Source organism: Perca flavescens, chromosome 23, assembly GCF_004354835.1.
Source record: "Perca flavescens isolate YP-PL-M2 chromosome 23, PFLA_1.0, whole genome shotgun sequence".
NCBI classification, from domain to species: Eukaryota; Metazoa; Chordata; class Actinopteri; order Perciformes; family Percidae; genus Perca; species Perca flavescens.
This window is the reverse complement of record NC_041353.1, coordinates 6,381,133-6,403,275: the sequence shown is the minus strand read 5'-3', so window position 1 is coordinate 6,403,275 and position 22,143 is coordinate 6,381,133. Positions and strand designations below refer to the sequence as shown.

Below are 22,143 nucleotides of genomic sequence, written 5' to 3'. Positions count from 1 at the left end.
TGTGACAGAGGGAGGTTTTTACTCAGAAACATCAATGCATCTTTAAATTAGAGCACACCAGGCTCAGAAATAAAAACAAACAATGGACAAAAAAAATAAAAAATGCATCCTGTGTAAGCAAGTTTAAGAAACGTCGGCAAGAATGTGCTGTATTATTTAATTGGAAGGTGTAAGACGACAAACACACCTCTAAGATTCCCCTCTGGCTCTGTCTGCAGGGACACTTCCACCACGTCATCGCTGCCCTTTAACTCTCTACACGACACACACACACACACTCATAAATAATCATTGTACTTAATGATTCATTAATATACACTTAAGGGTTTATTTGCAACAGCTTTTAGGTGCTAATGATAGTGTTTGTCCATACTCACTGTGGGGGTGCTCCACTGATGTTTTCTACTAGTTGCGTTCCTGCTGTGTGTAGGATCGCAAACTATAGAAGAAGGAAATTGAAATGTAAACAAATGGCCATTGAAAGTGATTTTCTGTACTGCACTGTACTATGCCTGTGCTTTACTGTGAGATCCAGAGAGAGATTAGAAAAAGATCAGACAGCTTTGGCTCTTCTTTTCTTGTCGCGGTCCAGCTCTGTTTGGCCAGTTGGTCACTAATCATCAACATTTCAACCATGGCTATATGACAATTACATCTGCAACTAGAAGGGCACTAGGAGAGCGCAGATCTCCGCCAAGAAGGCACACAATGAACCTACAGTAGTGACATCCTTTTACTGGCACATACATGCAGTCATACACTTACTGTACATTATATGTGTATAAGGTGTGTGTTTGCACTCTGATCAGTAGCTCCTATAGTGTTTTGATTAAAGCCTTAAATTACCTTGCACTGTGAAATTACCCACTTACTCAGCAGCGGCAATTATGTGCTTGACACACTTGTTGACAGCTTTCAGTGAGTGCTTATGTGCATATGGTTGCGGTTTAATGTGACGGAGAAAAAGTGAGAGATGCAGGAGGATAATGTGAGTTATTGTATCATTATTCCCCCCCCCCCCTCCCCCCTCTTATTTCTTCCTCTGTTGGGGTCTCTGCAGGAGAACGCAGTGAATGGGGATCACCTGTGGATGGAGACGAGTTGTTCAGGAGAGCTCTGTTATCTCGGAGAGGACACCTGCCTATTAAAGGCCGCAGTGAGTACTGTACACACTGACCTCTATCTGCGTGTCTGTCTGTGTGTCTGTGTGTCTGCGTGCGTGTGTGCATGCGTGCGTGCGTGCGTGCCAAAGCCAAAGTACTAATACTGATGCTATAGTGTGTGGTCTAAAGGAATTGTATGTCTAATCTAAATTTCTAATGCTGTATATGCAGATTAGACAAGTTATACTTAAAAAGGGCGGCTGTGGCTCAGGAGGAAGAGTGGGTCGTCCACTCATCACAAAGCTGGCGGTTTGATCACCAGCTTCTCGTGTCCACATGCTGAACTGTAGTTGGGAAAGACATTTAAGCCCAAATTGCTCCCGATGGTTAGACTAGCACCTTGCATGGTGGGGTCAGTGTGTGAATGGGGGAGTAAGAGGTAAATTATGAAGATTTTGTAGCTTCGTTTTTGCAGTTATTTAAATATTTAGATCTTTTTTTCTGAATCATATGGTTACCTTGTGGACCAGTAGTACATGTTATAAGGCCTGGTACTGGTCTGTGGTCCAAGGATTGAGAACCTTCGCTCTAACCTTATCCAAAAATCCTCCTGCCACCTGCCAGGTGTGGCCGGTCTAAACACAGGGCAGACGCTGACCACAAGGCAGTCAATACATAAAGAAGATTAAGTACTGGTTCTGGATTTTACATAAAAAATATGGGCTAAAAATAAGAACACACTGCACTGGAATTTCTAAAATCTTACTGTTCAGTAGAAAACTGATTTCAGTGCAACTGTACATGCCAGTAGCTAATTTAAAGATGGATATATTTTGGATTACATTTGTTTTTCACATATCACTTGCTTAATGTTTTCAAAAATTATACGCATACAATTCTGCCCTTTTATGATTCACAAAGTCAAATCATGGACACTCAGTTCGTGTACAGAGCAGGTGGTCCCAATGTCCTTTGCAGGGAGGAGTATTGTATGCTTCCAGTCTTAAATGCAGTCTAGCAATTTAGTGTTATTTTAAACAGGATGCCACACTCTCATTCAGGTGATCCATGGCTGCAGAGCAGCCAAATGAATTACTTGGAAAACCGAGACAGTGAACCTTCAAACGCAGAGCGGTGTGTTAAGATGTGTAAATTATGGACCCTCTCTGAATCCACACATCTCTTACAAAGAGCAGCACTTGGAATTGGAGAGCTGAGAAATAACCTTTAATACTGACAAAAATATAATGACGTATATGGACATTTTCACTGATGGTGTGTAATTACAGTACAGAGTGAGTGGACAATAACATGGTGAGACTGCTGCCAGTAAGACGTGGCTGCAGCAAAAATAAATTCACTACAATCTCTCAAATGTTTAATTAGATAAATAGTCCATCAGCGCTGCATGCTTTCAGCTACTTAAAAAGACAACGTGACCTCGGTGGAATCTCAGACTTTGACAAGTCACATTCCTACCTTGGCTCAGCTAGATAATGGCTGATTACCCGTTGTGTTATTGTATTTTTAACAAAGTAACATTAACTCTCTGATTTGAATAAATGCAAAAAATTGTCAAGTAAAGGAAGCCATACTCCATCCAGAATATGACAGCATGGGTGCCTGGGTAGCTCACCTGTTTGAGCGGGCACCCATATATAGAGGTTTACTCCTTGACGCAGCGGCCGCAGGTTCGACTCCGACCTGCGGCCCTTTGCTGCATGTCATTCCCCCTCTCTCGCTCTCCCCTTTCATGTCTTCTGCTGTCCTGTCAATAAAGGCCTAAAATGCCCCCAAAAAATAATCTTTAAAAAAAAATGACAGTATAGGGCACAAGCAATTACCGTATACAATTAATTCAGTAGTCGATTTAAAGACTTTATCTGTAACAATTTCTAATAATCTATTCATCGTTTGTTGTTTTTAAGAAAAGATTTTTACCTAGTTCCAGCTTCTCAAATGTAAAGATTTGCTTTTCTCTGTCTTATGTGGTAGTAAACTGAATATATTTGGCTTTTAGCCTGTTGGTCTGACAAATAAGGCCTTTTGATAATGTCAATGATGATCAATTTGTCCTCTTTGGACCTCAAACACATTTAAACGAAACCATCTGAAAGGTTTAGAGGGATGTATCTCTTTGGTAGAACTGCAAATAACTCATGGCCATCTGAAAACATGACAAAGAGCCCCAACTAGACAGAGTCACAGGCCAAAAAGGTTGGGAACCACTGCTTTAATCTTTATCAATGTATCGTGTTTATACCGTAATATAAACTCATCTATATGTTTTTTAAGTAAAATCTTAAAAGTAATTAGAGCTGTCAAATAAATGTAGTGGAGTAAAAAGTACAATCCTTTCTTAAATAGTTTTTGAGCAAATGTTCTCTCACAGTTTGAGCAGGATTGAGTGTGTGTAAGCAGTGAACTATCACCAGTGTATTGAAGGTCTTTGCTGCCCAGGCTCACTCTCTGAGACTGTACAAACTGTAACACTAGAGCCAAACAACCAAACCACTAAACCACTGCTCCTTAGGCAGGGGCGATTCTAAGATCAGACCTTTAGGGGGGCTCAGCCCCTAATGAGAATGTGACACGGATAGTGCCTTGCAAAAGTGTTACCCCCCCTTGAGCCCCAAAAAACGCATTAATGTTATCCTTTTTCCTGGCCTTTAAAGACTTTCTGAATTACTTGAATTGCTGACGTTAATTCTTTTTATCAGCTGTCTGCCAACAAACTCATTTAAAACCATGATTGTAGGATTACATAAACCTCAATACAAAAGAAGATGATTAAGATTTCTATCAGCTTGCAAATAGCTACAAAAGAAAAAGCTTTCCTCCATTGACGCAATTTACTTGTCCAAGAGCCATCATCCCCACACATGAAAACAGAACATCTTGCTCACTTACAGGATGTATTTCGTGTTAAGAGGGTTTTGTGGTGGCTCTTTTGCACTATGAGAACGTTCCAAACTGCTAACCAATGAGATGGGAGAGTTAAAGGCTGTTTTTTGTATTGTGAGACTGTGCCATTAAGTGCTGCTCGCTGTGACAGTTCAGAGTGAACCCATTGACTGGAGAGCACTCCATTATCAGCTGTCCTATTATTTACCCATAATGAGTAGTTTGCATGTTGTAAGAGCAAGGGCAGCAGGGAAATATTATTTATTGAAGGCAAACAGCACTTTGTCTTCTTGAATGTTTGCTGATTGAGTCGTTGCCAGACACAAATTACATGGGCTATCTCTGAGCCATCTTACACCTGCATATTTATTGTTTTAATTAGCCATGGTTACTTAAAAATAGTATGTTTTTCCCAATAATTGAAGCAAAACGTTAACATTTTGTGAATTATGCTTATTTACTTTTGTGCCAAGTTAGACAAGAAGACAGATACCACTCACGATTATAGTATCTGTACAAGCTACAGCCAGCAGCTGGTTAGCTTAGTTTAGCATAAATACTGGAAACAGGTGGAAACAGTTAGCCTGGCTCACTCCAAAGGTAAAAAAATCAGCTTACCAGCATATCCAAAGCTCACTAATTCATACGTTATATCTTTTTTTTTTTTTACACTTTGGTTTTTGTACATTAAACAAACAAGATATACCTTAAATAGTGAATGGAAATAAACTGTCACAAGTCAAGCTGTCCTCGTACTGTGAATGCTGTTCAAACTGAATGGGAGGAGAAGCGAAATGTTCAGGCACCTTAAACACATCTCTGTGTAACAGGGTACACATATTGTCAGTGTGCAATGCATCCCTGCGTGCTGCTTGTGTTTGTTGCTGAGTATCTCACCCCCCCCGTTATCTGTCTCTGTTTTCTCCTTTAAGAAGTCGGCCCCTAGGAGGAAATGTGCTGTCTGTAAGATCGTTGTTCACTCTGGCTGCATAGAGCAACTAGAAAAGGTATGACACACACACACACACACAAACACACACAGTTAATCATACATTTTAATGCAATGGGTTGACACACTATCATTTAAGAGAATTTCATTGCTTAAACATGTTGTTAGCTTACGTAGGACAGATGCATGTTGGGTAACTTGAACAATCCTGTTGTAGGCTTTTGTAGTTCTTCGAAGCGATGCGGTTCCAGTTAACATTTGGGGCTAAATGTATAAAAACTGTACGCACAAAGACAGAAATATGCAGAGATTTATGAAGTCACATATGCGCCTGCCACAAATGGATTTTTAGCATATCGATAATTCTGCCTGCCTCACCACTCAGTAGACTTGTCACTGAAAAGATATGCAAAGAAGAAGTGCAATTTCAAAGAGGTGTTGCAACTGTTATGCACAACCGTGGCTATTTAAAGCGAATGTACCATTAAATCATCCCATGTAAACCCGCTTATTATCTCATCGTCATCATCACTATGAAACGGCAGAAAGTTGATCAGTGATTAATTTAAACATAAGTTAAAGTAAACATTGAAACAGACTTTTAAAAAGTTCTTCACAATTCAGGATATAATGAAAAGACCATTATTAGGGAAATAATGACCTAAATGAAAAAAATAGTTAAAAACTATCTTTATAAGTGCGCCTTTGATTTAATTTTTACAGATCGCTGAGTAGAATAAAAATAAAAACACAATCAGTAAAACAACCTTAACAAAATTTGATTGTTTAGATTCCGTCCCGCACCTTATATTTAAATTCTTCTTAACATATCACCCACAGTTAGTTAAAAAAAAAAAAAAAATATATATATATATATATATATATATATATATATATATATATATATATAAAAATAAACGACAGTCAGCGACATTAAAGTATGGCTTGTTTATTGCTAAGGCATCTACAAGGTGTCTAGTTTGACACAATGTGACATAATATATTGAGATGTTGTCAGTGTTGATTGGATTCCTTTCATTAAATGTACACATTATGTTCATTATTAAAATGTCATAGTAGTCCAATTGAATTTAACCACAGCATTTTAGTTTTTCTGTCTTTGCTTTTCTGCCCCCCCTCTAGATTAACTTCCGGTGTAAGCCAACCTTCAGAGAGGGAGGAACCCGGTGCCTCCGAGATGTAAGTGGGTCGCGTGACTTTATCTCATGTGAGAGAAGAAGAATTTTTACGGATGCTGTTTACACTGTGTGTGAAGAGAAAAAACGTGACCATGTTTAGCATTTCTCCCTCTGACAGCAGAACATACTGAGGCATCATTGGGTTCACAGACGAAGACAGGATGGGAAATGTAGACAGTGTGGAAAGGTAAGTGCACACACACACACACACACACACACAAACAAATGTTGTTTACAGTTATTGTTACATATACATTTCTGTCTTTTTCTGCAGAGTTTTCAACAGAAGTTCTTCCACAGTAAAGAAATAATTGCCATCAGCTGTTCCTGGTGTAAACAGGCGGTAAGTTATTCTTCCTCTGTATTAATTCAACCTCAAGTATAAAAAAAATAAAATTTCACTCCCATTAGACTTCACTAAAGAAATAGTGTTTAGTTACATCAAAATAATCTTAAATATAAAGTAATACAGTGTTTGTGTACTTGAGTTATCTTATATTTTTGTCATTTGGTTAAAATGACTCTTTAAGAGGCAGAGTTTCAGACAGCTGTGGCTCAGATGTAAACTTTTTCTTTGATGAAAATGGATTGATTAATAGGATACATTTAAAACGAGGAGTGTGTTTTTTTTGTTGCAGTTCCACAATAAGGTGACGTGTTTCATGCTGCACCAGATTGAGGAGCCATGTTCACTGGGGGCCCACGCTGGAGTCATAGTACCACCGTCCTGGATCATCAAAGTCAGGAAACCACAGGTGCACACACACATATACAGTATAAGTACACATGCACACACACACTCTCTCACACACACACACACACACACACCACACACACACTTCCATTACAGACCCCCCACCAGTCAGTCCTCCGGTTGATAAAGTTCACTAGCTGTCATTTTTTGACAGTAATGAGAAATGACTTTGTTGGATCTAAATTTGAAACTCTAAAAGGTGTGTGTGTGTGTGTGTGTGTGTGTGTGTGTGTGTGTGTGTGTGTGTGTGTGTGTGTGTGTGTGTGTGTGTGTGTGTGTGTGTGTGTGAGAGATGATGTGATATGAGCTGACACATGTCTGAACTGTCTTAGGGAACTCTGGGTTTGTGTCTCTGTCACCACACACATACACACACAAACACACGCACACACGTTCCTCGGTCACATCACATGTTTTATTGCACTCTTAATAACCATCACAACGGACATGGGGAGGGAGAGTAAACTAACCATTGAACTCTGTGTGTGTGTTTGTGCGTGTGTGTGTGTGTCTTCTGTGTGTTTTTTACCCTAGAGCTCACTTAAAAACTCTGCCAGGAGAAAAAAGCGGACATCTTTCAAACGAAGGACAAGCAAGAAGGGGCTGGATGTAAGTAACACTATGACAGAGACTGAATATTGGTGCACACGCTTCAGATTTATGTATTTTCCTCTCAGCTGGTCAGACTAATATGTTTTAGTTTCTACTCACAATGTCTTCACTGTCCTAACATGTTGTTTATGTATGAGTGATTTATTCAACTAACTAAATAAATAAAAATACCATGTATTTGGACCACAGGAGGTTTTTGAGCCACATACTTTGACAACATAGATCATTGAACATCAACGAACCTGGATTAGTGTTTGTGTAATAGGGCTCTGTATTGGCAAGAATCTGGCGATACGATACATATCACGATACATGGGTCACAATTAAATATATTGCAATATATTTCGATACTGTGCGTAAGGCGATTATTTAATTTATTATTTATTTTAATATTTAAAAAAAAGACGATGTTCATAAAAGTCAAAGAAGTATACTTTATGTAAACAATTCAGTACACAGAAAATCAAACTGCCAGTTTGGGTTGTGGTTCCCAGGTTCTTAGTGAGCTAATGTTTACATGCTAAAGTAGGCCAAAGTTCAGCCATAGCTACGTTGTTAGCTTCTAGTAAAAAGTCACGAGCTTCTAGGCACTGTTAGGCGAGGACACTAGTGGTGCGTCACAGCGTAGCCATCTAGAGGTAGGGGGTTTAAACACAACATAAATGTGAACCACTGTCTTAAATAAATATTATTTAACGTTTAAAAAAAAACGATATTGCCTTTTTGAAAATCGATACAGTATTGCAAAATAAAATATCACGATACTCAAGTGTATTGATTTTTTCTTACACCCCTATTGTGTAAATGTATTACCAGGTGGTGCAACTTATTTAATCATCATTATTCAGGTTTACTAAAATGATTATTCAGTTTATTGTTTACTCATTACAATCCAAAATTTTAGAAAACTGGAAAGGTGAATATTTGGCATATTTTATTTGATAAATGTCGATTCATTGATTGTCCCGCACTCTGCTCTTGCTTATAGCATCACCATCTATTATTGCAATGGATACGGAATGGATAAATTAATTTGCACTCATGTAGGAAATAGGAATATAGAAATTTTAAAGGCCAAGTAGCAACAAGTTGAAATTGTGGAGTCACAATGTATTCCTGAAATGGATGAGAAATGGATATACTGTATGTAGTATCGCAATAGAATTGAGATAGGTATTACTTGTATGAATGTGAATTTTTGCACAAATGACACATGTGTTTATTGAGAGAAACTCCCTTTGAGAAATGATTCTCAATTGTCCCACACCTGGGGACACAGAATGGGAGGAGCAGAAAGTATTTAAGACCACAGTTGCGTTTATTGTTGAAAATAACATTTTAAAGAAGGTCCAGAGGGACTTGGGTTTTCCCCAAGTTTGTGATATTTTCCACCGCACCTGCACAGAAGAATTGTTGGATGTGCGAATTGTTTCCTCGAGAATATTCTTTGATTATCAAAATAGTAGTCTCGCTTTACCAGACCTTCCTCCACAGCACCGCGGACGAGGGTCTGGCTAGTCCACACAGCATTCCGAGATGGGAGAAAAACACGCTCTGGTTTATTGGCATTTCTTTAAACCAATCACAATCGTCTTGGGCGGCGCTAAGATCCGCACGGAGCAGCGTTGCCGCTGCAAAATAGCCTCGGGAAGGAACTTGTTTTGGTGGAACGTGTGTACATTCAAAAGTTGTTTTAGTCGTGCAACAGAAAACTCTGATTGGACAGATAGTCTAGCTAGCTGTCTGGATTTACCCTGCAGAGATCTGAGGAGCAGTTAACCATAGTCCTCAGAAATCCACCGGAGTTTAGAACGCCAACACAAAGAAAGGTAACGGACATCCGGTGAAAAGGGCGTGATTCGGCGGAATTTCTGGCAGCACCGGAGCAATCCCGGAAGTGGAACGTCGTAGATTTAGATTATCAAAATAGTTGAGGATTCATTTTCAGTTCACTTACTTATTGACTAATCATTTCAGCATTTGGGATTACATGCTTTATTTTATTTTTATTTTAAGTTTATTTTCAATAGGGACAAGTATGTTACATAAGCTCATGTTACATACTAAAACATTTTAGCCGAAGCTAATTCTCAATGTCAGTCCCTAGTGGGCCTTTACATAAAATTCAACAATACATAGTTAAAATAAACATATTAAAACAGTATAACACAATAACAATTAAACAATTTTTCCACTTTTTTGCATATCTTTCTTTGTCTAACTTTTTCTGTCTCTTTCTTTCTTTAGGAGTCTAAGTGGCGCCCGTTCATGTTGAAGCCTCTCCCTTCACCTCTCATGAAGCCTATCTTGGTTTTTGTCAACCCCAAGAGTGGAGGAAACCAGGTCAGAAAATGTTTTCTATTCATCTGTTTGAGATCCCTTCAAGCTTTGAACTGGAACAGTATCAGACCTTCCTGTAACATCATGTATACTCATACTTGTAGTTTATATGCATGCTGGTTATTCCAACCAGTTATATACAGCACTACTTTCTCTTTGTCTATACATCATTTTCATTGCAATAATAAAAATTGTGTAACTTCCTTTCCTTTCTACTGAACGCTATCTTACAAGAGATATCAACACGATCTTGCATCATGACATTATCAGATTTTAATAAATGATTGTCTTTTATTAATTTACACCTCCACTGTATGGGTCTCAACAGGGCTGATTTATTTAATTTATTTACGGTATAAAAGCCTTCGTCAGTTATTACAATCTGCCAGTTGCCAGCGATAGAACATTTAATTAGGAAGATGTCAGTTCAAACAGGATTAGTTTGATCAAATAACCTGAGTTTACTTCGTTATCATCATGATAACATCATGCTGGATTTAAATTACAGAGACGTTTTGGTCGTAATCACAATTATAGGAGCGGCTCCAGCAAAAACAATGCCGTTTCAATAGGGTTTAAGATTGTACAATTGTTAATGTCCTTGTCAAGTTGTTGTAGGAAAACCCTTACTGTGAATTTCTCGTTGTGTCTCTCTGTAGGGTGCCAAGGTGTTACAGATGTTCATGTGGATTCTGAACCCTCGACAAGTCTTTGACCTGTCACAGGGGGGGCTGCGAGAGGCGTGAGTAACCTTTGGTTGGGATTGTGTGGGGCATTTGTTACAATTCAGCCTCCTCACATTGGGTCACAGTCAGCGTGACGTTCTGACTTTGACGGTCTGAAATAGACTGACTGACGTTTGTACTCTGAGTGTGTAAAGAATGCAACTACAGAGAAACTGTGTTTTTTGTGACCATTTAAATGATAATGTTCTACTTCTTTTTTCACATTATTACCACAATCCAACACTGGGGAAAAGTGCTGTACAGTATCTCCTTGCTTCCTTTTCAGTCATTATCCTCTTTTATTCAACTACTCCGCTCATGGGTCGAGCAATTTTCCTGAAACTTGGACCAATTACACCCACTCAACACCAGTCAGCACTGCTTTCTGCTGAAGAAGCTTTTTTTCATTCTAAATCCAGATCTCCCTCTGCTTTGTGCACTTTGTGTGAAATTGTCAGGTTGGAGTTGTATCGGAAAGTGCCAAATCTGAGGATCCTTGCCTGCGGAGGGGATGGCACGGTAAGACTCTATTCTATTATAATCTGTTTCTCTTCACGTGTATCCTGCTCTGAATCTCTGCTTATACTTTCTGTGCATGTCTCTCTGTAGGTGGGGTGGATCCTGTCCACTCTAGATGAGCTGCAGATGAACCCCCAGCCTCCGGTCGCTGTTCTTCCTCTGGGAACAGGAAATGACCTCGCCAGGACGCTCAACTGGGGCGGGGTGAGTTCCTAGCCTTGACTTCTGAGCGGCAGGACGTAGCCGCTTCTCCTCCCTGTGTTAACTCATTCACAGAAGTCTGTTATGTCTGTTTAATGACTTTGAGTTTGGGTCATTTATCCACATCATGATTTTTTTTAAAGATTTTTTATGGGCATTTCTGCCTTTTAATGATAGGACAGCTCAGACATGAAAGGGGAGAGGGAGGGGGGAAGACATGCAGGGAAAACGTCTCGAACCCTGGACCTTCTGCATCGAGGAATAAACCTCTATATATGTGCACCTGCTCTACCAACTGAGCTAACCGGCCACTCCACATCATAATTAAAATAAGTTAGATGAAAGTGTAGTAAATGGATATTAAGATAAAGATACAGCCAAGAATAAAATAAAATAAAAAATCAGAATGCTATTTTTGTGAATAACAGTAAAGAGATAAAGTTTCCAAAGTTTGTTGTCAATAGAGCCAAAAATGTGGGAGGAGATAGATTTAACAAGTTTGGCAGTTTTAGCAAAAAGTAGAGTGATAGACTTCAAAATTGCTACTGGGTAAAAGCAGAGGATAGTTGTATGCTCTGTTGGGGCTACAGTTTGACGTAAGTTGCAATTGATTTGTTATGGATTTTTAGAAGTTTTGAATTTTAGATGACTGTTGTAGTGCCTCCATCAGGACTATTTGCACTGATTCAGTTTGGCATAGGCCTGGATTTGTGTGCAAAGTTTGGTGAGTTTTCATGCATTGGAACATGGATTTCTTAGGAAGAATAATAATAATACTTGCAATAACAATAGGGTCCACGCAGCTTTGCTGCTTGGTCCCCTAATAACAATGCCAGCACTTCCAACACAACTTAAATAGAAATGTGTGAATTAAAAAGTAATTTATATATATATATATATATATATACAGTGGGGGAAATAAGTATTTGACCCCTTGCAGATTTTGCAGGTTTGCCCACTTACAAAGAATGCAAAAATCTACAATTGTAATCATATGTACATTCTAACAGTGAAAGACAGAATCCCAAAGAAAATTCCAGAAAATCACATCATATGAATTTATTAAAATTGATAACCATCTGATGAGGAAAAACAAGTATTTGACCCCCTGGACAAACAGCAAGTATTCTGGCTCCTACAAGCCAGTTAGTCTTTCTTTAAGACACAGCCCCAATCCGAACCAATTATCTACATCAAATACATCTGCCTCACCTCGTTACCTGTATAAAAGACACCTGTCAACACCCAAACAACCAGCATCCAACATCACCACCATGGGCAAGACCAAAGAGCTTTTCTACGGACATCAGGGACAAGATTGTTGATCTGCACAAGGCTGGGATGGGCTACAAGAGAATCGGAAAGCAACTTGAGAGAAAAGATCAACTGTCGGTGCAGTTATCAGGAAATGGAAGAAGCGCCACACCACCGCCAACCTCCCTCGGTCTGGGCCTCCACACAAGATCTTGCCTCGTGGGGTGTCCCTGATCATGCGAACGGTGAGGAATCATCCCAAAACCACAAGGGGGAACTGATGAATCAACTGAAGGCAGCTGGGACCACAGTTACAAAAAAACGGTTGGTAACACACTACGCCGTCATGGATTGAAATCCTGCAGCGCACGCAAGGTCCCCCTGCTCAAGAAGAAACATGTACAGGCCCGCATGAAGTTCGCCATTCACCACCTGGACGACTCAGAAGAGGCCTGGAAGAAGGTGATGTGGTCAGATGAGACCAAAATAGAACTTTTTGGCCTCAACTCAACTCATCGTGTTTGGAGGGCAAAGAACACCGAGTACAACCCAAAGAACACCATCCCCACCGTCAAGCATGGTGGTGGCAACATCATGCTTTGGGGGTGCTTTTCAGCCAAGGGGACGGGACAACTCCATCGTATTGAGGGTAGGATGGACGGGGCCATGTATCGTGGAATTCTGGACCGACATCTCCTTCCCTCAGTGAGAGAGCTGAAGATGGGTCGAGGATGGGTGTTTCAGCACGACAACGACCCTAAGCACACCGCCAAAGCAACAAAAGAGTGGCTGAAGAAGAAGCACATCAAGGTTCTGGAGTGGCCTAGCCAGTCTCCAGACCTGAATCCGATCGATAATCTTTGGAGGGAGCTTAAAATTTGAGTTGCCAGCCGACAACCTCGGAACCTGAATGATTTGGAGGCTGTCTGCAGGGAGGAGTGGGCCAACATCCCTGCCGAAATGTGCACAAACCTTGTCACCAACTATAAAAACCGTTTGACATCTGTGCTGGCCAATAATGGCTTTTCTACAAAATATTAACATGCTGTTTGTCCAGGGGGTCAAATACTTGTTTTTCCTCATCAGATGGTTATCAATTTTAATAAATTCATATGATGTGATTTTCTGGAATTTTCTTTGGGATTCTGTCTTTCACTGTTAGAATGTACATATGATTAAATATATATATGTGTATGTATGTATGTATATGGACACAGTATAGGTATCTAAAAAAGCAAAGGTATGGCCTAGACAAATATAAAAGAATCTAAATATCTGATAAGTGTAAATTATGGACAAATATTGATATGTTAAAATAAACCCAATATTTACCTCTCAGACACCTCTGGGAGCGACAAAAAAAACTCACCCACATTCCAGGAAGTCTGCGACACTGTTCTTCCTGCGTAACTCTTCCTCCTAACCCTGACATTTAGCCATTGTCTGACCTCACTGAGGCACAGCACAACAATTAAAGATGACGTTCCCTTCAAATAATTCTACCCTGTCTCCGTTCTGTGTTAGTCCTGCGAATACAATTATTTTTCCTTTATGCAGTGAAACCAAATTAGTGCATTACATTACATCATTGGTCAAGTGTTTGTACACATACAAAGTGTATGACTCCGGTTGTACTTGCACAGAAACATAAATACAGCTAAAAACAAGGACAACACAGCTGGACAAAGGTAAAAAAAAACATTTAACTACTATGTACAGATATAAATATTTATATTGTGTATAGATAGATGGATGGATGGATGGATGGATGGATGGATGGATAGATAGATAGATATTAGGGCTGCACAATATGAGGATAATATGCGATAACGTTGTTGAATATTGCGGTAATGATATTACTTGCCATAAATAAACAGATATTAAAGTGTACTCAGTTCTGAATTTCTGATGCTTTCAGTATTCTGCTACAATACAACTAATTGCTTGTCGAATATAACCTTGCATATTTTACTAGCATTTGGCTAGTAGATGGTGCTAATTTTGGACCCTGCTAGCTGGTGAACATAGTGAAGCATTTAGCAGCGGAAGAGACACATACTTCCTTCAGGAGATGGTGGAGACCAAAAACAGAGCTAAAAGAGAGAATATTGGACTTACTATATCAGATGATCATAAACATGACTCCAAAGGAATCATAATATCGTTCTGTACCTGCTGTATGTGTATATGCATTCATGTTCGCCAAAGTGACCCAAATTCTGGTATTGCTGGTTTAAGTATTTTCATTTACATTTGAATTACATTATACCATCATCAAACGTCTGCACCACACCAGCACCAGTGCTACTCTACCGTACGTTCAGTAGATGACCACAAGTGACAAAAATCCCCAACTGGTCTCTTTTTTTCTCTTTTATTAAAGGCCTGGGTGCCCAGACTAAGTGGCAGAAACTTAAAGTGAAATACAATAATATCATCCTCCTGTATGAGGCCCGTTGAGCTCTGAGTTTTTGTTACTAAAATGAGGTGAAGCACTTAAGCATCCAGAATCTGCCCCCCCCCTTGACACACACACACACACACACACACACACACACACACACACACAAATTGCATAACTGTCCTGCAACACAGAAGAAGAGATCTTTACAAGCACCCACATTAGGCTTTTCTTTCGACCCATTATGTGGGCTTGTAGCGATGATAATACAAGTATCTATCTGCATGAGTCAAAAGTCTGAGTCAAGACCTGCAATGGTTCTTCAGTTATTTTACATTATTTTCTGGTAATATTAAATGATTTGTTATTATTTAATAAAGGTATTTCCAAACCTATATAAAGATACATTATCTGCATAATCCGTATTGATTTATTATGTGTTAAATGAACTGGCCTCTATATTATAGGATCATAGGATTTACTCTTAAACTTGAAGTTTTGGGGAGACTTGTTCGGAGCTAAGGGGTTTAAACCAAATATTTACTTCAGAGAAAGCATTGCTAGTATTTTGCTATCACTTGCAGTCTCTGCATGGGGAATGATGGACCAAGGACGTGTGAATGACTTTGACAGCATTTCTGGAGTACAATGCAGAAAAGTCCTGATACAGAGAGAGATAGATGCTTTGAACGAGGACGGAGCTGAAAATTCACATCTACCATGTGTGTAATTAGTGTGTCCTTTTTGTCCTATATTTCACTGGGAGTTTCTGACTGCAGGTTTTTTTTTTTATCCACTCTGTCTCTGTTGTTCCTTTCCGCTTTGTTCCCTTCCCTTTCATTTCCTTTCCTTTCCTTTGCTTCCTCCTCCTTCCATCACCTTCCCTTTCTTTCCCATATCATCCCTTTCCTTTAAATTCCTCTCCTTTCTTTTTCTTTGCTTCCCTCTCCTACCCTTTCCTCTCCTTTCCATTAATTTGCTTTCCTCTCCATTCCTTTCCTTTCCTCTCTTTACCTTTACTATTCTTTCCTTTCTTTTCCTCTCCTTTTCTCTCCTTTCCTTTGCTTTCCTCGAACACCCTTTCGTTTCCTCTCCTTTCCTTTCTTTTCCTCTCCTTCCCGTCTGTTTTTTCTCTCCTTCCCTTTGCTTCCCTCTCCTACAATCTCCTTCCCGTCTGTTTTTTCTCTCCTTCCCTTTGCTTCCCTCTCCTACAATCTCCTTCCCGTCTGTTTTTTCTCTCCTTCCCTTTGCTTCCCTCTCCTACCATCTCCTTCCCTTTGCTTCCTTCTTGTGCTGACTGTACATTTGTTTTCTTCCTCTGCAGGGTTACACAGATGAGCCGGTGTCCAAGGTTTTATGTTATGTGGAGGATGGTTCGGTGGTACAGCTGGACAGGTGGAACCTTCTAGTAGAGAAAGGTGCTGCGCAGCCAGAGGAGGGCACACAGAAGGTCAGAAGTCCGCTTGGCGGTTAGGGTGTACAGTATGTGTTGTTGGATTGTTGTTGGATTATTCACATTGCCGGGATAGAGAAAACGCTGGACCCTATAAGGTTAACCTTTCATTTGAGGGTGAAGACTTTGTTTGAACAAGGCTCAAGTTGAAGCCACTATGTGCAGAACTTTACCATAGCATCTTTCAAGAGACAGGGGGCCATTGCACAATGCATTACTGTCTATCACAGTGTATTTCTGCAGCTCATCTAAGCAGCACATTGTTTCTTTTTGTACAATTCATCCCTGTAATCAGGGCTTTAAATTGACACCCGCATACATGCCAAATGCGGGTAAACATTAACTTTGGCGGGTAACATTGTTACTAGTTACTAGCCAATTTGGCTGGTGATAAATGAAGCAAAGAACACGGTGTAGGTTTGAATCTGCAGGGTGCAGAAATGATGCGACAAGTCAGTGTTGCCAGATTGGTCTGTTTTCCGCCAAGAAATTTGGGCGGTTTTGTGTGTGTTTGGCTTGGAAAAACACAATCTTTATCTGGCAACCCTGCTTGTAGTACTAATCCTACATTTCCCATGAACACTATGTCGTGATGTGTCATACAACCGTTGGATATGTGCCTAGCGTGTCTTTTATCGGTTACGAGCTAAGCTGAAACCGAGAAGACAAACAGAATGGCTCGAAAACAAATCAGAGGAGCTGAAATAAAAAGTTAGTTAGGAAAAAAAAAAATCCATCCATCCATCCATCTTCGTCCGCTTATCCGGTGTCGGGTCGCGGGGGGAGCAGCTCCAGCAGGGGACCCCAAACTTCCCTTTGACTAAAGATCAAAATGGACTAGTGGAAAATCTGGTTGGCTGGTAACTTTAAAAACCTACTAGCCGGGGCGACCTCTAGCTCACCCAGTGATTACGGCAGGAAACTGTCACTTTGCAGTAACCTAGCACAACAGATGCAGACACATATCACTTTTTAAAGTAAAGATTGACAGGTCTGTCGCCATCAACAGGTTGGTGAAACCTGAGAGTCAATACATGTCTGGTAGAGGTTAAAATCCATATGGAAAATGTGTTTTCTGAAAGTAATGTATACAGAACATGCAAATTTCTGTATTTGCATTTTAATGTACTGTACTGTATACATAAATGCCTTAATTAGAGTTGGAATATGAGCTGTCTATGCAAATAAATTGTGCAGTATTTATTTATGCAAACATACTCACTTGAATATATTTCCCTGTGTCCTCAGCTGCCTCTGAATGTGTTTAACAACTACTTCAGCCTGGGCTTCGATGCTCACGTCACCCTGGAGTTCCATGAGTCCAGAGGTTGGTGAAATCTATTGTAATGTCTTTTGTTTTTACATTTCATCCTGTATTAACTCTATTTATATTCCATCAAGTCCTCCTCTTTCCCATTAATGCATCGCATGCATTGTGAAAGACGAGCAGAATGAAATAAATAATTTAAAAGGACACATTCAGGGCATGCACACATGCACAAATGAATCCAATTTTCTCAGTCGTACTCGACGTCTCTGTGTTGTTTTGCATGTTTAATGTATTCTGATTGTGTCTTTCCAGAGGCCAACCCTGAAAAGTTCAACAGTCGCTTCCGCAACAAGATGTTCTATGCAGGAGTGAGTGTCCCACTTGCCTTATTGCACATACACATTCACACTCAGAAACTTTTTGATTAGCAATGTTCATTAAGAAATTAATTATTTGTCCGGCTTCTTCTGATTCTAATCTAAAGCTTTGAACAGATAATCTTAATTTTAACTATTTGAAACCGGCAGATATTCTGTATAGGATGAGAGATGTGAAGAAGAAATGATGGGTGGGAGTTGGAGAGGAAGCATGCAGGGGAGTTATCTCTTTTTAATGAGGGAAATGTAATTCTGTTTGATTGGGCCCTTTTCTGTGTTTCTGTGTGTGTTTGTGTCTGTGTGTCTGTGTGTCTGTCTGTGTGTGTCTGTGTGTGTGTCTGTGTGTGTGTGTGTTTGCAGGCTGCATTCTCCGATTTCCTCCAGAGAAGCTCGAGGGATTTGTCCAAGCACGTCAGAGTGGTGGTGAGTGTTGACACGCTCGCTCTCGGTCTGTGTCGTTTTCCATGTCGACATGTCTGGGCAGCAGGTCGGCCGGGTGATTAAAAAAGCCGCCCAGCTCCTCTTTTAACATCCGCCGTGCTAAAGTGCCCTTCAGCAAGACATTGAATCCTTACCAGGGCCACTGACCTCTGTACTAGGATTAGAGCAGCAGCTTACAATCATTTTCATTATTGACTGTTTTCTTGATTAATCGTCTACAAAATGTCAGAAAATAGTGAAAAATGCCCAAACAACAAATTCCCAAATCCAAGTTTAACATACTTGTTTTGATTTTTTTTGTTTTTGTTTTGTTCAATTAATAGTCCAAAACCCAAAGATGTTTAGTTTACCATAATGTTGAAGGATATTGTTGAAATATACGAGGAGTCTTTCATTTATGAATCCAAGTGGTTGAGTTTATTTATAAACTTCCAGAAACCATGTAGAACTTATTCAGTCAAGTAACAGGCGTCATCTTGCATTCATGCATCACCTAGCGGGGAGCCGTGCACACACAGAGCTATAATCCCATTGCACATGTGCACTTCCTAAAGTACGGTGTCTCGTAGCGTCCATACAGAAAGCAAACATAATAATTCACCAGAATTATCTACAGATATGTTTGTTGTATACTTTTATTTTTTTTAATACTCAGTATTTTCCTAAAGCACCTGGTCACTGTAGTTTAATCAAACAAACAGGAGGAAATTGTGGATTTGTTGGACTATTTTCAGCGGCGGACTAATCCACATTTGGTGCTCTAGTGAGTATTTTTGGCAGAAGGACGGTGTCTGTGGGATTGAGTCAGAATAAACTACTGTGTGTGTGTGTGTGTGTGTGTGTGTGTGTGTGTGTGTGTGTGTGTGTGTGTGTGTGTGTGTGTGTGTGTGTGTGTGTGTGTGTGTGTGTGTGTGTGTGTGTGTGTGTGTGTGTGTGTGTGTGTTCATGGTAATTCAATGGTAACGTTAACCAGTGCAACAGTGTGGCTCATTGATGTGTTTTTAATAGTTTATGGGTAACAATGGAGCTCTGTGGCACACAGGAAGAAGATAAATCAGGCTTTGGACACACACACACACACACACACACACACACACACACACACACAATAGAAGAATCAGTTCATTGTTGGTTTTAGTCTTTTGCACTGTTCAATCCCTGCACTGTTCACTTTTGCACTGCCACCATTGCACACACTCTACCATAGCACCGTATCATGGTCATTGCATCACATTGCGTCAGTCCATACCAGACCTTTGTAATCACTTCACAAATTGTTAACTCTTTAAATTTCTGTGAGTGATTTTTATGTATGTGAGATATATATGTGTATGTGTGTTTTGTTTTGTTATGGTTGTCTAAGCTACTGGATGCCTAAAATTTCCCTCGGGATAAATAAAGTATCTATCTATCTATCTTCATTGGGTTTGTTGACAATAAGAAAAATCTAGAATATCATCAGAAATTCATCAGAAAATCATTTCAGCAAAGATTTTATTTCACTAAACATAAAATAATATGCTTTGCTGGCATCCTTGCTGAAAACCTTCTAGAATTCTCCACATTCCTTGTTGCTGCAACAGCTCCTCGAGGGCGTCCTTGAGTAGGCAGGTCTGACGCGCCACCTTTGACCTGCATCTATCACTTTCTTCTCCTTCACATCACAACAAGTTTAAGACCGAGAGCGAGAGCATTCAAACTGAGAAGGAAAACTGAGAACTAAGAGTGAAGGTTGATGCCCCGTGTAAAAAAAAAAACAACCAAATGAAGGATCTGAGAGTGAAAATCTGTTGTTTTGTACAGTCAAAAGAACTTAATACACGAGTGCATGTACCCCATTTTAACAATCACTGGTCAAAGCCACAACTTATAATATTCACTTTCTTTGTCTTTGTGTCTAAATTTCTGTCTCTGTCTTTCTCAGTGTGATGGTACCGATCTAACTGCCAAGATCCAGGAGCTGAAATTTCAGTGCATTGTGTTTCTAAACATTCCCAGGTAGGTCAAACAGAGTCCATGATACTGTGTAGAGTTTGGTTGCACTGTTGCCTCTTTTACTTGAAGTGGGTTTTTTTTTTTTATTACTAAAGAGTTCTACAGAAGTAAAAAAAAAAGAAACTTAAGAAATAATCTGATAATCATAATCGGTAAAAGGACAGTCATACAGGACAAAAATCAATTTCATACATCAAGCGTCACACAGCTTGGAAAATGATTTATTTTACTAGATATACAAAATAACAATGTGACATTGTGTCCTCCATACTTCTTTATTTCCATTAGGGTTGGACTGATATACCGTACAGTATCCTGGCTGCTAAACTGAACATCAGACTGTCAGCGCCATCTAACTTTCTAACATAATTCATTGGGGTCATTTCATGCCCAAATATTCAACCTAATTATAATTTGTTAACCTTGTGGGTTAGTAGCTCCTTAATGCAGGAGCAGGAGGTCTCTATCAGGGTCTGTTCTCTTCTGACACCACTGAGTTAAAGCCACCCAAACCACCCTGGAGTTTGAATATTTCTCAATTTAAACATCAAAGTAATGAAAATAGGCCTGTGACAATTATCACATAATTGTCTAATAGCAATATTTTTTAAATAATCACCGTTTCTTTGTTAAACCGCAATTAATTGCTAACATTAGATAAGGGGTATGTCTGTTGATGGGCTTGTCAAGTTTATTTAAGAAAAATATACAATGTTTTATGATAATAAAGAGACGTGATTTACTTCATAGGTGTGTACTTGTGTTATCATATTAACTGGGTCACATGACACTGATAGAACCAAAAGAAGTAGCCTATCCTGGCATTCATTCAAGACTTTATTTGTTTGAAAAAGTAATACATGAATACATAGTTTTAAATTTAACTGAAAGAGACAATTATATTGTTAATCGCAATTATTTCTTTTTTTGTACAGCAAAATTAAGTTAAAAGTTAAAAGTGTCGATCAGTAGCAGCACATCGTGGGGTGGTGACACCTGAGGTCCCAGGACATTTAAGTTGTTTTAATGAAATAAGAGGTTGCATTTTTGTGTGTGTGTGTGTGTGTGTGTGTAGGTACTGTGCTGGCACCATGCCGTGGGGAAACACAGGCGACCACCGGGACTTTGAACCGCAGCGCCATGACGACGGCTGCATCGAGGTTATTGGCTTCACCATGGCCTCATTGGTGAGAGAAACAGGGGCTTAGACAAGAAAAATAAATACTGAATAAAGCAGAGGTGACGTAGAAAAAGAGACGGCGTGGTATGTTTTTATGTACGTAAACGTCGGCCATCCTGTTATTGTAACACTTTGGCGTAAGTCTCCATCTTGTCCACCAGGCGGCGCTACAGGTCGGCGGTCATGGAGAGAGATTGCACCAGTGCAGAGAAGTCGTCCTTACTACCTTCAAGACTGTACCTGTTCAGGTGAGTACACTTGCCAAATGATTAGACTGTTGAGTGACTGAATTTACTGTGTTGTTATATACAAATTACAGCAATGGAGAGTAAAACAAGATGAGATGGAACTACTTTTTTGCAGCAGAAGAATAACCTCTTTTTTCCACCGGGTGCGCCTGCGCTGTGTTGGTCTTTGCGTGGCCATAGTGGGATTCGTAATTTTGCATTTTCCGTTCGGGCAGCCG

At 39.8% G+C, this 22,143-nt stretch overlaps 1 protein-coding gene across 8 annotated transcripts in view; it reads left to right on the top strand.

The window, feature by feature from the left end:
• The window catches only part of dgki (diacylglycerol kinase, iota), a 74,393-nt gene that overhangs the window by 36,345 nt on the left and 15,905 nt on the right, over nucleotides 1-22,143 (top strand). For 3 of the 8 annotated variants that reach the window (XM_028570636.1, XM_028570634.1, XM_028570630.1), the window contains exons 3-20: nucleotides 1,061-1,156; nucleotides 4,940-5,014; nucleotides 6,100-6,156; nucleotides 6,274-6,342; nucleotides 6,430-6,498; nucleotides 6,794-6,910; nucleotides 7,444-7,518; nucleotides 9,769-9,864; nucleotides 10,521-10,603; nucleotides 11,045-11,105; nucleotides 11,196-11,309; nucleotides 16,286-16,411; nucleotides 17,663-17,741; nucleotides 17,997-18,052; nucleotides 18,422-18,484; nucleotides 20,427-20,500; nucleotides 21,573-21,684; nucleotides 21,839-21,925. In XM_028570636.1, the coding sequence (XP_028426437.1) occupies nucleotides 1,061-1,156; nucleotides 4,940-5,014; nucleotides 6,100-6,156; nucleotides 6,274-6,342; nucleotides 6,430-6,498; nucleotides 6,794-6,910; nucleotides 7,444-7,518; nucleotides 9,769-9,864; nucleotides 10,521-10,603; nucleotides 11,045-11,105; nucleotides 11,196-11,309; nucleotides 16,286-16,411; nucleotides 17,663-17,741; nucleotides 17,997-18,052; nucleotides 18,422-18,484; nucleotides 20,427-20,500; nucleotides 21,573-21,684; nucleotides 21,839-21,925 (1,509 nt within the window). The remainder of the gene's footprint in view (nucleotides 1-1,060; nucleotides 1,157-4,939; nucleotides 5,015-6,099; nucleotides 6,157-6,273; nucleotides 6,343-6,429; nucleotides 6,499-6,793; nucleotides 6,911-7,443; nucleotides 7,519-9,768; nucleotides 9,865-10,520; nucleotides 10,604-11,044; nucleotides 11,106-11,195; nucleotides 11,310-16,285; nucleotides 16,412-17,662; nucleotides 17,742-17,996; nucleotides 18,053-18,421; nucleotides 18,485-20,426; nucleotides 20,501-21,572; nucleotides 21,685-21,838; nucleotides 21,926-22,143) is intronic. The other 5 variants (XM_028570637.1, XM_028570631.1, XM_028570632.1 and 2 more) reach the window with 4 other exon arrangements.